This window comes from Chrysemys picta, chromosome 15 (assembly GCF_011386835.1).
Source record: "Chrysemys picta bellii isolate R12L10 chromosome 15, ASM1138683v2, whole genome shotgun sequence".
Taxonomy (NCBI): Eukaryota; Metazoa; Chordata; order Testudines; family Emydidae; genus Chrysemys; species Chrysemys picta.
This window is the reverse complement of record NC_088805.1, coordinates 28,745,594-28,760,477: the sequence shown is the minus strand read 5'-3', so window position 1 is coordinate 28,760,477 and position 14,884 is coordinate 28,745,594. Positions and strand designations below refer to the sequence as shown.

The 14,884-nt window shown below is 50.3% G+C and overlaps 1 protein-coding gene and 1 long non-coding RNA gene across 2 annotated transcripts; one reads left to right on the top strand and one right to left on the bottom strand.

Moving 5' to 3' along the window:
• Nucleotides 1–1,187: 1,187 nt before the first annotated feature.
• LOC122173941 (uncharacterized) lies at nucleotides 1,188–5,721 on the bottom strand. The gene is made up of 3 exons (XR_006175004.2): nucleotides 5,582–5,721; nucleotides 3,053–3,309; nucleotides 1,188–1,304 (listed from the first exon to the last, which is right to left on the bottom strand). It is a non-coding gene; the product is annotated as an uncharacterized LOC122173941 (long non-coding RNA).
• Nucleotides 5,722–5,813: 92 nt separating this feature from the next.
• PHETA1 (PH domain containing endocytic trafficking adaptor 1) lies at nucleotides 5,814–14,421 on the top strand. The gene is made up of 2 exons (XM_024101456.3): nucleotides 5,814–5,950; nucleotides 9,330–14,421. The coding sequence occupies exon 2, from the start codon at nucleotides 9,341–9,343 to the stop codon at nucleotides 10,199–10,201; it is 861 nt and encodes a 286-aa protein (XP_023957224.2). The 5' UTR covers nucleotides 5,814–5,950; nucleotides 9,330–9,340; the 3' UTR covers nucleotides 10,202–14,421.
• Nucleotides 14,422–14,884: the final 463 nt, after the last annotated feature.

Here is a 14,884-nt window from a genome sequence, read left to right as displayed (position 1 = left end):
CACCCCTAAGCAAGGAGTTACTGTATATCAGCGTTTGACAGAAGTTTTATATCAGCTTTGAAATTCTAGCCCTTTGTTTACCTGTCTGTCACCAGGCTGGGTAACAAATTCACACTCAGTCTCCGCACATTAAAAAATCCCAGTACACACAGCAGAAGGGTTTTCACAATATACTACTGAAGAGGGCCTTGTCTTGCATTCTGTCCACATTCCTAACGCCCACTGAGGCTATGGGGGGTTTGGAGATCATGCCAGAGAGCAGTAGCAGTTGTGGTACCGTCACTGCGGGCCAAATGGCTGAAATGTGGAACCCCTGGATTTTGTGGCCCCCTCACGCCACCATTGACAGATAATGGTTTCTAGCTAGAAACCTGGTGTTTAGGAAATTCTCCCCTGTTGTATTATTCCAAGTGGTATGATTCAAACACCATTACAAAAATAAAACTGCGGGGGAAAAACAACAATGAAGTCCAGCAAGTGCATTCTCCCCTGGGTCATAAGAAGGGTTTGAACTTTGGCCCAGATCCAAAGGTATTTAGGCACCTAATGCTCATTAATTTCAATAGGCACCTAACTCCCATTGAGGAGCTAGGCCACTGGTCCTTTAGCTCCACAGAACAGAGCTCCACCATGTGATTGTTAGCTCTCTATACGGGCCAGCCACTAGAAGATCCTGTGGCACATTCTTTGCCAGTGGGTTGCATGACTATTTGCAAGACAGCAGTAGAATATTAGGGATCAGGACTTCTGGACTCTACTGCTGTCTCGGAAGGCAGTGTTACCTAGTGGTTACAGCCAGGCTCGCCAACCATATAGATTTGGCACATTCCGCCTGAATGAGACCTCAGTCAGGCATATTAAAAGCCTGGTTTCTATTCCCAGTGACAGTGCAGTTAACTTCTCTGTAATATGAGGGAGGAATTATATTTGCCTGCTTCCTAAGGGCCAGGTCAGAGGCCTTGCTCCAGAATAAGGGCCGTGAAGGGCTCAGAACTATAAACAGCAGTGGGCAGAAGAGGTGAGCCTCGAACTCTTGGTCCCCCGGCTCCTAGATTTCCCCCGTGGACTAGAGACTATTTCATCAGGTGGGGTTCTCACTCATCTGTGCAGTGTTGACTGTCCACTGGAATAGGGAGCCCACAAGTCAAAATTTGGGGTCTGAACTACTTGCAATACTAATAAGAGTCCTGGTTTGGAAAGAGCGTGCGGGTGGACAGTTTGGTCCCAAAGAATGAATGCGTCTCACTCAGAGATTGCTGTACTGGTGAGGTTTTCCCTTAGCTTCTTGAGCAGTCTTGTGTTTCCTGTAAGAAATGGATGCAGACATGGTAAGTGGGGGGTTAGCTCAGCAAACACAGAAAGGCCCCGATGCGCACGGGCACCCACAGAAGTTCTATGTGCAGCGTTAGAGATTCCCCTGGTTCTGTTCTCCGTCATGCCAGTTTTACCCTAGGTTAACTACTGGTTCCACTGGAGTCACGCCTGAGGTGTGAATCAGATCAGAGGAGCCCCATTCAGGCCAGATGTAACTCAGGGATTGTCACAACCTTCCAGGGGGCCGAGGAAGCAGGACAAATGGGGTGCTGTAACAAACAAGTGCTGAGTGAAATTTCCTTCCCTACACAGCTCCAGCTGGAGGAGGGTGATGGGAAGCCATCAGAATAAGAATAATAGGTAAATCCAGATTAAAGAAGAGACCCTCTTAACTAACTAGCCAGCAGGACAGCAGCTGGCTGCCTTTAATTACTTCACAGAGGGATCTGCCGGATTGTTTACCTACCTTGGTGTCAGGTTTTTCCCTGTTCCATTGAGACTGCCCTGGCCGCAGTGACAACAGGGCACAGTTCAGTTTCCAACCCACACAGCTGCCTACACTAATGAACTGCGCATGTTTAGATGGCTCATGCCACCCTGTCCTGGGGAAGGAAGGTTTATAGTGCCTGGCTCTGCTGTGGGTGTGGCTCTCAACGCTAACCAAGGCAATTAAGCAACACTGGATTCCGGCTAAGGCCTCATCTACATACACACATGTTGGCCCAGACCTGATTTAGCACACAGCCCTGAGCAGAGATGCTTAAACTGGTTTCAAACAGCGCCAATACGCTGGTTTCAAACAGCGCCAATACGTTTACACCTTTAGTTCAACTGTGTGTTTAGCTCAGGCCTCTGGGCCCAATGCCGCATCCTGTGGGCCACTGGGCAGAGCCCCCTTGTTCCCCTCAGCTCTTTGCAGGATCAGGCCCTTAGGGATTAGGCCAAACACTGCACTACTCCCCTTCTGACAGCATGTGGAGTAGGGGGCTGCATTCTCTGGCCACAAGCAGCCCTTTGCCAAGTGAGATGGAGGCTACCCACCTCATGTGCTCATGCAGTCAGCTGGACGGGGGCCTGATCCACCTCCTTTTAAACCCTGTGGTTGACTTCAACTGCTTCCCCCCACCCACCCGCCCGGTAACTCTTTCCTTGGGGGCTCGCAGCACCTCATTTTCCCCTCTCCATGGCTCTCTTCTATTCTGCAAATTCTGCGGAGCAGGGACTGCCTTGATCGTTGCAGCTCGTACCGTGCCTAGCCTGGCATTAGTGCGTAAGAAATAAGCAGCAACAATAATTTTTGGAGTGGCTTAGACTTGGCATGCAACACACGTGCCTGAGTCTGCACACACGCTTTAGCAACTTTACACTCGGCCCTTAGCAGTCAATGCATTGAAGGTGCCTGTTTGCAGGTCTACAAGGCGGGTACAATCAGTTTGCGTTGCAGGGCTAATCTGGTGAGCAATTGAACTCCCATGAAAGGGATTTTGAAAGCATCCTCCAGTGGCTCTCTACTAGCCGAGGCCTCTCTGTGCAGAACTGGAAAATGTGATCTCTGTTTTCATTCCAAATTAGAACGACAAGCCAAAATTAATTAGCGTAAAAAGCCAACATTTCCCACAGAATGAAAATTCCAAAAAATTCCCATTCAAGACCATCAAAACATGAATATATTGCATATTAAAACACATATTTTAATATGAAAGTCAAACCAAAATTAATCAAGATGAAACATTTTTACCTTATCAAAATGTTTTGCCATTATTGAAACAAAATCCAAAAGTCCAGAAGCTGGGACTGGATGACCGGGGATGGATCACTCGATAATTGCCCTGTTCGGTTCATTCCCTCTGAAGCATCTGGCACTGACTACTGGCAGCAAAGAGGATACTAGACTTGAGGGACCAGTGGTCTGACCTAGAATGGCCATTCTGACGTTCTTTCACGATTCGCTTCGATTTTCCTCCCATCAAAATTTTCAGCCAAAGCGACACGTTCCTGCCAAAGATTTAGATTTTGACAAAATTGCAGTTTTTGACAGAAAACTGGGTCAACCAACTCTCCTGAGCAAACACTGTCCTTCTACAAAGAAAAACCTACACACAAGGTTACATGCACTTGTCTACAGGGGACCTTTGATTCCTATACACTTGCATAACTTTAATACTATCCTGGACCAAATTCACCCTTGGCTCAGTGGCCACCTCTTGACTTCAGTCATGTGTATTATAGCATACATCATCATAGTGGTTTGTGCATTTCCTTTTTATGTGGGCGAGGAGGAAGGCTTAATTTTCATGTTATTAATTGTTTGATTGCAAATTATGTCCTGGTGTTGGGCCCACAAAAGGATTCTGGTCTTGTGAAAGAAGCAATAATGTCTACATACTGTAAGTGATGCTGTCCTAAGAAGGATAATGCAGTCACTAGATTTGTCAGGCTATTGTGCAATGTATAACATCACTCAATGAATGCCCCATATAAGGAATCAAGCCACAATTAAATACTGATGGCACCAGTACATTCAAAGGGTGGGCACTGGCTGTGTCCTCTTGAAAGCATGGACCAGGAGATACACCCAATCTGCGGAGTGCACTGGTAGAGCCAGGCCCTGAGCTTGCAAACACTGAAACATGTGCTTAGCTTCAAACCACCAACTATTCCCACTGTCTTCAATGGACCAACTCTTGTTAGACTGGAGACTCTTTGGGGCAAGGGCCAGGTCTTTATGTGCGTTTATACAGCACCTACCATGATCAGATTTGAAGCCTCTGTGCTAGCTGCTGCAATATAAACATTTAACAATAATAATTCCCAAATTCATCTCCTGTACTCAGGCCTGTCAGTGACCGGCGATGTATTTGTGAAACTCTGCACAGGGACATGGGGAGATCTGGGTTCTAGTCCCAGTTTTGTCATGGACTCCCTGCGTGACCTTGGGCAAGTCATTGTGTAAAATAGGGATAATAAATCTAGTCTTTCTAGACTGCTAACTTTTTGGGGTGGGGACTGTCTCTTACACAGAGCTAAGACAATGGGGCACCAATCGCAGCTGGGCCTGTAAGTGCAGCTGCTAGTACGCTGATACCACTGGCTACCATGCTGACCAATATTCTATTCTATACAGGCCCGTACACCAGGCTGACCATAGTATCTGGGCCTAGCACCTGTCGTATGTTCTTTGTCTTTTCATCCTTTTCCCAGGGGGAGAAGTCTGTGCAGTGGAACGGCTTGTTTTGACAGGTATGTTTTGATACACACGTTGCTCGGTATCTGCGTCGGAGAAGGCAGGCGAAAGGAGGGCACCTCAAATAGAGCAATTAGCCTTGTTGTAAAGCTTTTCACGGAGCCCCAGGAGTGGAGCTGTCACCCCTCGGCTTTATCCAGAGCCCTAGTTATCTTTGGGCTCAGCACCTTGAAGTTAAGGCCCAAGAGTGGAACTCACTGAATATTGTCTTGCTGTTTCCTCGTCCTGGCCAGTCCATAGCCATCTGTCGTCTCTTGTATTACACTTGGATTGGAAGCTCTTTGGGGCAGGGACTCTGTTCCGTGTTTGTACAGTCCCCGGCACAACAGGGTCCGTGGCTGGCACTCCAGTAATATGACTAATAATAATACCCTGCAATAGCAGTTTCTCCCAGAAGCATTAATGTTCTGACCTGTATCACATGGCCGTCCGGATCGTCTCTAATCCCTTAGCCCAGTGGCTCTCAACCTTTCCAGACGACTGTCCCCCGTTCAGGAGGCTGATTTGTCTTGCCTACCCCCAAGATACACCTCACTTAAAAACGATTTGCTTACAAAACCAGACATCAAAATACAAGTGGCACAGCGCCCTCTTACTGAAAAACCGCTGTCGTTCTCATTTCTACCATAGCATCATAAAATAAATGGACTGGACTATCTTGTACTTACCTTTCAGTGGGATACTGGAGCCTGTGTTTCACTTGTGAGCCTTGTCTAAACCCCAGCCACCGAACTTAGCTTAACGAGCCCCCAGGCAATTGCCCAGTTTGCCACCCCTAACGCCGGCCCTGCACTTGCAATCCCCCTAAACCCATCCTGCAACCCCCATGGGGTTCGCGACTGGCAGGTTGAGACCCACTGATTTAGAGGCTATGAGTGCCCCCTGGAACACCTCAGCGTACCCACATACCCCTGGCTGAGAACCTCTGCCTTAGGGTATGTCCCTACTGCATGGTCAACCTGGGCTTAGGGCTGGCCCCAGGTCTCCCCGCCTGCTAAGGGGCCCTTCCCCCGCTGCACAGACCTTCTGACTGGGCTTTGGGGCTTGAGCTGCGTCCACACTGCACAACGACGGGGCTTGGCCCCCAGTCTTCGCAGGACTCAGGGTGCCCGGGACTTGCAGACCGGGATCAGGCACCTTTGCGTGTGGCCGGTAGGGGGTTGGGCTCCCAGCGGGGTGAGTCCAGGTTTCCGAGGCCGTGTAGACACACCCATCCGCGCTCTGCACCCCCCGGGCTGGCTCGGGAGGCGGGTGCGAGGGCCGGGCTGGCTCTTTAAGAGCGGCCGGTGGCCGGGAGCCACAGCCCGCAGAGGAGGAGCCAGCCCCAGCCGGGGAAGGCAGGAGCGGCGCGGAGGGAACAAAGGAGCGGAGCGCAGCCAGCGGCGCGCAGAAGTAAGACCGGGGGGCCCGAGCTGGGAGCCGGGGCTGGGGCGCGGGCAGAGCCCGGCGAGGCTGGAGGCGGCAGGGGACAGGCCGGTCTCCGTCCCTGGGGCCGAGCTAGAGCGGGGCTGGAGGCCACGGGGATGGGCCCGCTCCGAGAAGCTGCCTGGCGCAGCCCTGCTGGGCTGGGCTCCGCGGGGTGGGCTTGAGCCCCAGGGTCGTTCTCCTGCCCAGCATCCCCGCTGGCTGCCTTCCTGCGCTGACCAGGCGGGGGCCCAGCAGGAGACACGACCCCCCTGGCTGGCCTGGAGCGCAGCCCCTTCCCCACTCCAGTGTCTGACTCCAGCACCCCCTAGAGAGCTAACCCACTTTCCGGGGGGCTGGTGCTAGCTAACTCGCCCCCTGCCTAGCAGGCTCTGGGGGGGAACAGCCCAATTCCCCCACGAGTCCACAGAAAGCAGGGACCCTGGCTGACATGCAGGAAACACGCCTGCTGAAAGACCCCCTGCAAGGTGCAGTGGGTGCTGCTCTCAGTGTCACTTAAAAAAAAAAAAAAACTCATACAGCTAAACCCCCCCACACTGAGCGAATGGTCTTCTGCTGTGTTAAAGACTCGAATTTCATTTTCATCCCTTAAGCCATGCTAGGTGGGCCGGCCTCCTGCTAGCTGCGGAATCAAACAGTCACTTTTTTAATAAGTTAAACAAAAAAAAAAGTCACTTCATGAATGAAATGGCGGAGGTTGTGAAGCTTGCACCATTCCCTGTTATTTCTTACATGGCTTCTAGGCGGGATGAGGCTCCAGTGTGATTATAAAAATAACCTTCTGGTAAAGGGAAAAGCTCAATTAATCTTGAACCTTGTTATATGACTTGTCCATGTCCAAGGGTTTTGTTGTGGTCGTATGTTTAAAAAAATTACTAGATTAGGACTAGAGTTAAACAGCAATGGTCTTTCAGGGAGGAGTGTTGTCTAGTGGTCAGAGCAAAGGCCTGGGACTCGGGACTCCTGGATTCTAGTCCCAGTTCTGAAACCGCCTCACTGTGTTTCCTTGGGGCTAGTCACTCAGCCTCTGGGTGTCAAGTTTGGGTGCCACATTTGACACGCTACACTCTGCTTCTTCCGTCTGCTGAGCACCAGTAGCGCCCGTTGCTTTTTAACCGTAGCCGCAGTTGCTCAGGCCCTTGGAGAAGCCAACCTCCAGCTGCTCCCACCTGGGCACCCAAAATTCCTGGGCCGCTTTGGAAAACTTGGGCCTTCATCTTTGTGTGCTGGTTTCCCCAGCTGTAAAACGGTTACTGATAGTTATCAGCCTCAAAGGCTTTGAGTGCCTTGCACTGGAGATGCTGTCACTAGTGTTAAGGAAGCAAAAGCTAGCAGCGGTGTTATATTTATAGATCCCATAGGCTGTGGCTGCTGTGGCGCTGAACAGAGGCTGCATTTCAGAAAAATTGTGGGGGGGAAGGGGAAAGTTTTATGTCCGCATACGCAACATTATTCATGATTTTATTTTACCCTGCAAACGCTGGGTGTGGAGGGAAGTGGAAGGGAGCGTGGAGCATATGGACCTATTAAAAGGCAGGGGGCAAACCAAGATCTGGGGGACAAATGCTGCCCTTTCCTCACAGCAAGTGACACGCCTGCTGCCGAGGACAATGACAGCAGCCTGACAGAGTGAAAATCTCTCTTATTGGTGGCTCGGTCGCCAGCAACAGCTGTTGTTAGTAACAAAGGTTGTAAGACCACTTACTTCCTCGATCAGAACCAAGTCACTGTAAACAGAAAGGAAACCACTGGGAAAGGGCTGTCCCAGAGGCGAGTGGCAGGTCTTTGTCGCCCACCCCATGGTGGGGGCTGTTTGGAGTTCCAGTTTAGCCATCCATCGGGGGCCACTGGCATCTTGGCAGCTCTGGCAACCCTTCATCTTTGCATTGCTCTGGCTGCAGTGAAGCGCTTAAGTTTACGATAACCATTAAAGCATGGGCATGTTCCCACTGAAATCAATGCAACCACCCCCATGCTCAGCATGGCGCTGCCTGACTCATGGCTGGTCCTTGCACTGCTCTAGCTCTCAAAGCAGGGTAGGTGACCCAGTCAGATGGGGACACGGGTACAGAACAGCACGAGTCGCACATTCCGTTAGTGATAGAGGTGGGAAAAGAACCTGGGTCGTCTGACTCCCAGTTCTTCCCCCACAGAGGAGGAGCCAGGGCAGCTAAACAAGCAGCGCTAGCAAGGCCAACGTCCGTGGCAGCTGCGAATGTGCGCGGGCAGCTGGGTGGCTAGATAAGCTGCTAGGGACTAACTTCACCCAGCTTGCAAAACAGCAGCATCGAGGATGCTCTGATTAGCACCGATAGGACTTGAAGCAACGGACTATGGGTGACGGGGAGTAACCAGTGCCGGCAGTGTTTGCAGCACCCTGAGTACTCCTGGTCCCTGCTAATCAGGGCAGCAATAGACTGGTGCTAGGAACCCAATTAGCAGTGCCGGGCCAGCTGCACACTGCATTGTTCAAGTGCATTTATGGGGGGGAGGGGGAAGTGTACTCTAGGACTGGCTCTTCAGCCATGCCTGATAAATAGCATTAGATTGGGCATGATCCCAATGAGGGGAGAGGGAAAAGGGCATCAGCTTCACCCAGAAAATTGTTGGTTTTGTAAAAGTCAGCTTTGAACAAAAAGCAGAGATCAATGGGACTCTCTTTTAAATTGGAAGTACATCTCTATCCCGATATAACACGAATTCGGATAGAACGCGGTAAAGCAGTGCTCCAGAGGGGCGGGGCTGCGCACTCCGGTGGATCAAAGCAAGTTTGATACAATGCGGTTTCACCTATAACCCGGTAAGATTTTTTTGGCTCCCGAGGACAGCGTTCTATCGAAGTAGAGGTGTATGTTTTAAACAGTGGTTCCCCTCCCCCTCTTTGCTCCCCCAAAGGGCCCAAGAACCAGAAAGGAAACTGACAGTAAACAAAGTGAAACTGATCCAATGGGCTCTCCCTGGAAAGACAAACGGCCAGGAGTAGAAATAGGGCCAGGTGACCTGGATGGCAAGCCGGGGAGTTGACAAAGAAAGGAGAAGCCCGTTGCAGTGAGCGGGGTCTCTCCCTCAAGCATAGAAAATCGCTTTCCTTTCTGGTAAGTTAAAGCCTCCATGACTCCATCTCTTCCCAGAGGCATTCTCTCCCTGGGCTCCCGAAGCAGCCAATTTAAGCAGATTGCCCCGGTGCCCCGCTGTTAGGGGTTTGCTACCTGCTGTCCGTTTCCAGTCAGTACCTCACTCTAGCTGTTGGGATGGGACTGCCTGGGCTCCCTGGTCTTTACTCGTAGCTCAGAGAACCCGGCAGATCCTTACCCCGATCCCATATGAATCTCTTTTCCCCCTCTAGGCCTTGGCGCCATGAAGCTGAACGAGCGTAGCCTGGCATTCTACGCCACCTGCGACTCCCCCGCCGACAACACTGGCTTCCTCTTCAAGAAAGGCGAGCGGAACACGGCCTACCACCGCCGCTGGTTTGTGCTTAAAGGCAACATGCTCTTCTACTTCGAGGAGCGGGAGAGCCGGGAGCCGGTGGGCGTGATCATCTTGGAGGGCTGCACCGTGGAGCTCTGCGAGGCCGCCGAAGACTTCACCTTCGCCATCAAGTTTGACTGCGCCAAGTCCCGAACCTACGTCCTGGCGGCCGAGAGCCAGGCTGCCATGGAGTCCTGGGTCAAGTCCCTATCGCGCGCCAGCTTCGACTACTTGCGGCTGGTGGTGAAGGAGCTGGAGAAGCAGCTGGAGGAGATGCAGTCGGGCCTGGCTGGCAGCCGAAGCATCCAAAGGAGGTCACCGATTTACCGGAAAACCAAGTCAGCTCTCTGCTTGGACACCATGTCTCCAGCTCTGGAGCTGCCACCTCCCCGGGAGAGACCCATGGTGCCGCCTTGCGCCCCCCTGAAAGAGAATGGCTGTGCGGTGTGGAATAACGTTCCGTGCATGGACAGCCTGCCAGCTGGGGATGTCCCCGGGGGCCTTGCTGACTCGGGGAGCGTGAGGACGTCTGCGGGGGGCAGCCATGAGGGAAGCGTGAAGCCGCCTCCTCTGCCACCTCGCAGACGTGCATCGTCAGGCAATACCTGTGGCCCCGGGGCCCTGGTGGCGGACAGCCCGGTGTGCCCAGGCACGGTGTGTTTCTCTAAGCTCCACGACTGGTACGGCAGAGAGATCACTGAGCTGAGGAGAGAGTGGTTGGAGAGCCAGGAGAGCCACAAACTGTGATGGAGGCTCTGGTGGGGGCGGGGACGAGTGCAACGAGATGAGGCTGTGGGGGGCTCATTTGGAAACACTAAGCCTGAAGTCGGCCTGGCTGCGAGTGCCGCCTGAGACACGGTCACATGCTGCCGATCTGTCAGCGGGATGGGGAACTCCGGCATGATGCTGGGAACTTTGCCTGCCTGGTGTCACATGCCCGGCTCCAGCAGTAATCCCGTGGGTCGCTGAGTCTTGTCTTTCCATTGCCAGCAGCGTCTTTAATGTGGAAGTGGAGACAGTTGGTTTTGAACTCTGCCCCTGGGTTTAGGTACCTGACCTGCTGCATCCAAGCCTGACCCACCCATTGCTGGCAATGGACTTCACAGCACCTTGGAGACTATGAGCTCTTCTGAGCCAAAGTGGCAGTGTCCAAACCCCTCAGGCCGGTGTCGATCAGGGAAAGTCATTTCCTGCACTAACACAGGGCTCAGACGCTTGCTGGTCCAGCACCACAGCTCAGGAGGGACACGCGTGGGGTTCTGAAAGCGTGTGTCGTTGCTTGCAGACCGTCTCTGTAACGGTAGGGTCACCAGATAGCAACTGGGAAAAAACAGGACAGAGGGTGGGAGGTAATAGGCCCAAAAAACGGGACTGTCTCTTTAAAAACGGGATATCTGGTCACCCTATGTAACGGTCTTCCTGCAATTATTCTAGTGTCTGACATCCCGTGAGTTGCTGGAGTCCGAAAAGAATGTGCTAGAGCACCCAGGCAGCTAGAATCGCTGCTTCCAGGTGGGATTTCTCGGCCTCTCGGTTTTGGAGACAGCAGCTGCTGAAATCACATCAGTGTGGAAGTGGGAGAAGCAAGAAAGTGACCCCAATACTGTGATTTTTATCAGTCTGATACCTTGTGACCTGTTGCCACTTTCCATGATGCCACCGGAAAGCTGGGACCCCATTTAACATTGGCCTAAATAATTCTTTCCAGCCCTCCTGGTTTTGTGGTACAGGACCTTTCAAAATATGGGCCTGCATTAATTCCTTTGGCCTATCAGTGCTATTCTTGGCACTGATCCAGGATGGATTATAGATGGGTAATTCTGAGTTCCTGGTTTGTGCCTAGTTCATTCTTGGCCAGTGGTTTTCAGCCTGTGGTCTGCAGACCCCGGGGAGCCCACAGACTATGTCTAAGGGGTCCGGGAAAGGTGTCATTACCATAGAACAGTGGTTTTCAACCTGTGATCCGTGCTGCAGACCCCCTAAGATTTCCAAAAGCGTCTGCATCTCCAGGCAACATTTTTTAGGGGTCCTCAAATAAAAAAAAAAGGTTGAAAACTACTTGTCTAGGCCACAGAGAAGCACAAGCCTTGGTGTGAATTTGTTCTAGGTCTGTTTTTGTTCAGGGTTTTAATATTTTTGGTCTGGGCAGAAAGAAGGTCAAACAATGCCATCGTTCTTTGGTTTTCCAGGTGAAAATCAGCAGAGCCGGATAAAAGCATTTGTTCCTTAAAGAAGGATCATTTTCCTTTTTGAAATGATATCAAGCAACACAGCCAGGAGAGAAGGTGCTTTGCTAGAATCGGAGTTTGTTTTTCCCTTAAGAAAAAGGTCTTCACCTAGCGCTCCTGTTCTGGCAGCGGTCGCTCTGGGCCTGGGGGCTGACCCGGCTTTGACCGCTGCTCCTGCAGCACTAACGGCTCACCCAGCATTGGCCGTGCTCTGGGGGCTCACCCAGCCCCGGTCTGTGGCCCCTGACCTGAAGCTGCTGCTGCTCCTGGAGTGGGGGCTGACTGCTGCTCCAGCCCTGCCGCTGTGGCGAGCTGAACCCAACGATGTCCCAGAGATTCCCTTGAAGTCATGGAATCCGTGACCGAATCAGATCCTTAGTGATTGCTGAACATCCTACCCAGAGAGTGACATGGGAAGACTTCCGGGAAGTGAGTTATTTTCAGGCATAAATGGCTGCAGCACCAGGGCTTTGGTTTGGAGCACAACCACACTGCTTGGGCAGAGTGTGGCTTGCTCTGTTTTTTACATAGCTGACCATGTAAAGCAGACTTCCTTACTCCCAGGGGGGTCCTAGTCCAGGACTCGGATTCCTAGGCACTACGGCAATAGAATGAGTATTAATAAGAAGTGTCTGGTTGTCTGAAGGGGTTGTAGCAATGAACACTGCAGGGCTATGCCGAGGGAAGCGCAACACGAATTTCAATGTAAATCTTCACCTTTTCCAAGCTAATTTCAAACCAGCTTCTGTAATTTATAGAGGAAATGCTCAGCAGCTCAGTGATTCAGTACCCAGAAAGGCACTTGCTCATGGATATAAATTTAGCTTGCAAAGAACTGAAAAATCCGGTGCATTTTAGCACAGTGAGGAACTGAAGGCTTCTGATGTTTCCTTTTTTTTTTAAATGTTTCTTTTATTGCTGAAATATCTTGAGTTTGGACATTTTTAATGTTTACTCTCTCCTGTCAGTTACATTGTGGGACACCGTCTCCATGGAAGAGATGCATATATTATTGCAGTTCCTGGCTTGTTGAGTGATGTCCAGTTCTTGGGAATATTTCATACTTCTAAGACTGCCTAAATAGAAAATGACCTCCCTGAGCATAAGTTCTGAGGTCATTTCTGTGCACCTTGTTTTGTGTTCCTTGTATGTACTATATAACATGCCGCAGACTCACTGCTGGGTGTGTGTGTGTGTGTGTGTGTGTGTGTGTGTGTTTTATTTATTTGTAATACTGAAAAGTTGTTTAAGATTTCTTTAAAAAATATATATTTTTTCCTCTCCAGCCTGTCATGTGGGTGCATTTTAAATCTGTTCTCCCAGGGAAGAAATGCTAGCATTTGTATGCTTGTCTTACCAATGGCACATGCCCCTACAGTACTTAACACCGAGTTCTCCTGGGCACAGAATCGACCCTCGTGAGGAATTCATTGACAGTCCCAGCAAGCAACGCTGGCTGAGCTCTGCATTTGACCTCACCATCTTTGACTGCAGTTAGGTAGGCGAGTGCAATGGAAAATACCTTATTCACGGGGAGGGAAGCCAGGCTGACCTTGGAATAGGTCAGAAAAATCAACCCTGGTTGTGTCAGTCTCTGTGCTGACAACTCCGACTACTCCAGCATACAAACTGCTTTGTAGGAAATCTGCCTCTTCCTAATGTTCTCAGTTTCCAGGGACATTAAAAATAGAAGAAAGGAGCCAGACTCTTGCACTAGATAAATGGGGTTTCTTAGGACTTGACAACTGCATCTGGACAGCAAATCACCATTAACTTTACACAGCAGGAGGGAAATTCTTTCCCAGTTACCTGGAGCAACCTGGTAGAACTGCCGAAGAGCTTAACTGATCATTTTGCAATCTACCGTGGTTGGCATTGTGTGTACAGCCTCTGCTCATTAGGAGGCCTTAAACTCATGGGGGCAACTTCATCCCTGCAGGAACGCCAGGGAAGGCAGTGGAGTTACCCCCAGGATGAACTTGGCCCTGTGGATGCACATATTGTAGTGTAAGAGGTGAGCTCGCCTGTACTCTGAGCAAGGGTTTAAGGAAGACATGATCGTTCCAGCATTACAGCCCGGCTCGGTTGCCAAAGGCTTCTGCATACTGGAAAATACTGCATGGAATCGAACTCCTATGACACTTGACTGCCTTGGCGTAACGACCGAGGGCAGGAAATGAAAATGCAGTGGTTTGGGTTTTTTCTCACTGCATGTGGAGAAAATACCTGGCTAGGCAGAAACAGCTGAGCGCTACAGGCGTCAAAACCTCTGACCGTGTTAAGCTGTCAGTTGTCTTTAAGGGGAAGTGTCCCTGAAACACGAGGGGGGGGAGGGGGAATTCTCTTGCGTATTGAACAGGAACACATCAGACAGAATGATACCATCAGCAAGACGTTGAATGGGGGTGTGTGTGTGAGAGAGAGAGACTCTTATTTATCTTACACACATTTTATAAACACTAAGACAACCCAGCCATGGTTTAGTGGATTATCTCCTCCTCATTCTCCAGTTGGATTGTGTTGCATTTTATATATATATGTAGGCCTGGCCTTTCCATTTTATGTTTCATGTTATTGTACTTTAATTTTAATTTACTGGTATCTTTATTTATGTTAGGGCCTGACTGTCAAAGAATGTGTGTTTTTATTCCAAAGGGAGAGCTGTTTTGTAACTTGCAAAGTGTAACATTTTGCAAAGAAATGTCATTAAAATTTGGGAGCATTCATTTTCTTTCAGAAGGGACGTGTGCATGTTCCCTCTCCCAGAACGTATTTGCTTCCTTACTCAAAGAAAAGTTATTTTAGAAATGCTGCTTGGGTGAGTTTTCAACATGTAGTTCAAGGTTTGCCTTGTTAGTCTAAACACCCTGGATGTTTTAATTCCAAATCCTGGTCCCACCTGAGTCAATGGGCGTTTTGATATTGACTTTAGTATAACTAAAGTTTAACCCCTAGCAATCTTACACAACAGGTCCTGAGAACACTGTACCATGTGTCACCCACGCTGGCAGGATGTGGGACTGTGTACCCCCTCACCGAACAGGACAAGAATTTACTACTGCTACCGGGTAATGGAATTACTGCCTTAGCTCAAGTGGTGGAGGCACATGCTTTTAATAGTGAAAGTCTCAGGATCAAACCTGCTGATAGTATTTAAGGAAGCAGAACAGCTCCCACACTATCACACAGACCTAATCTGACC

Bases quoted from the DNA above. Each gene is read 5' to 3' on its own strand.
- PHETA1 (XM_024101456.3), top strand. From the start codon at position 9,341: ATGAAGCTGAACGAGCGTAGCCTGGCATTCTACGCCACCTGCGACTCC.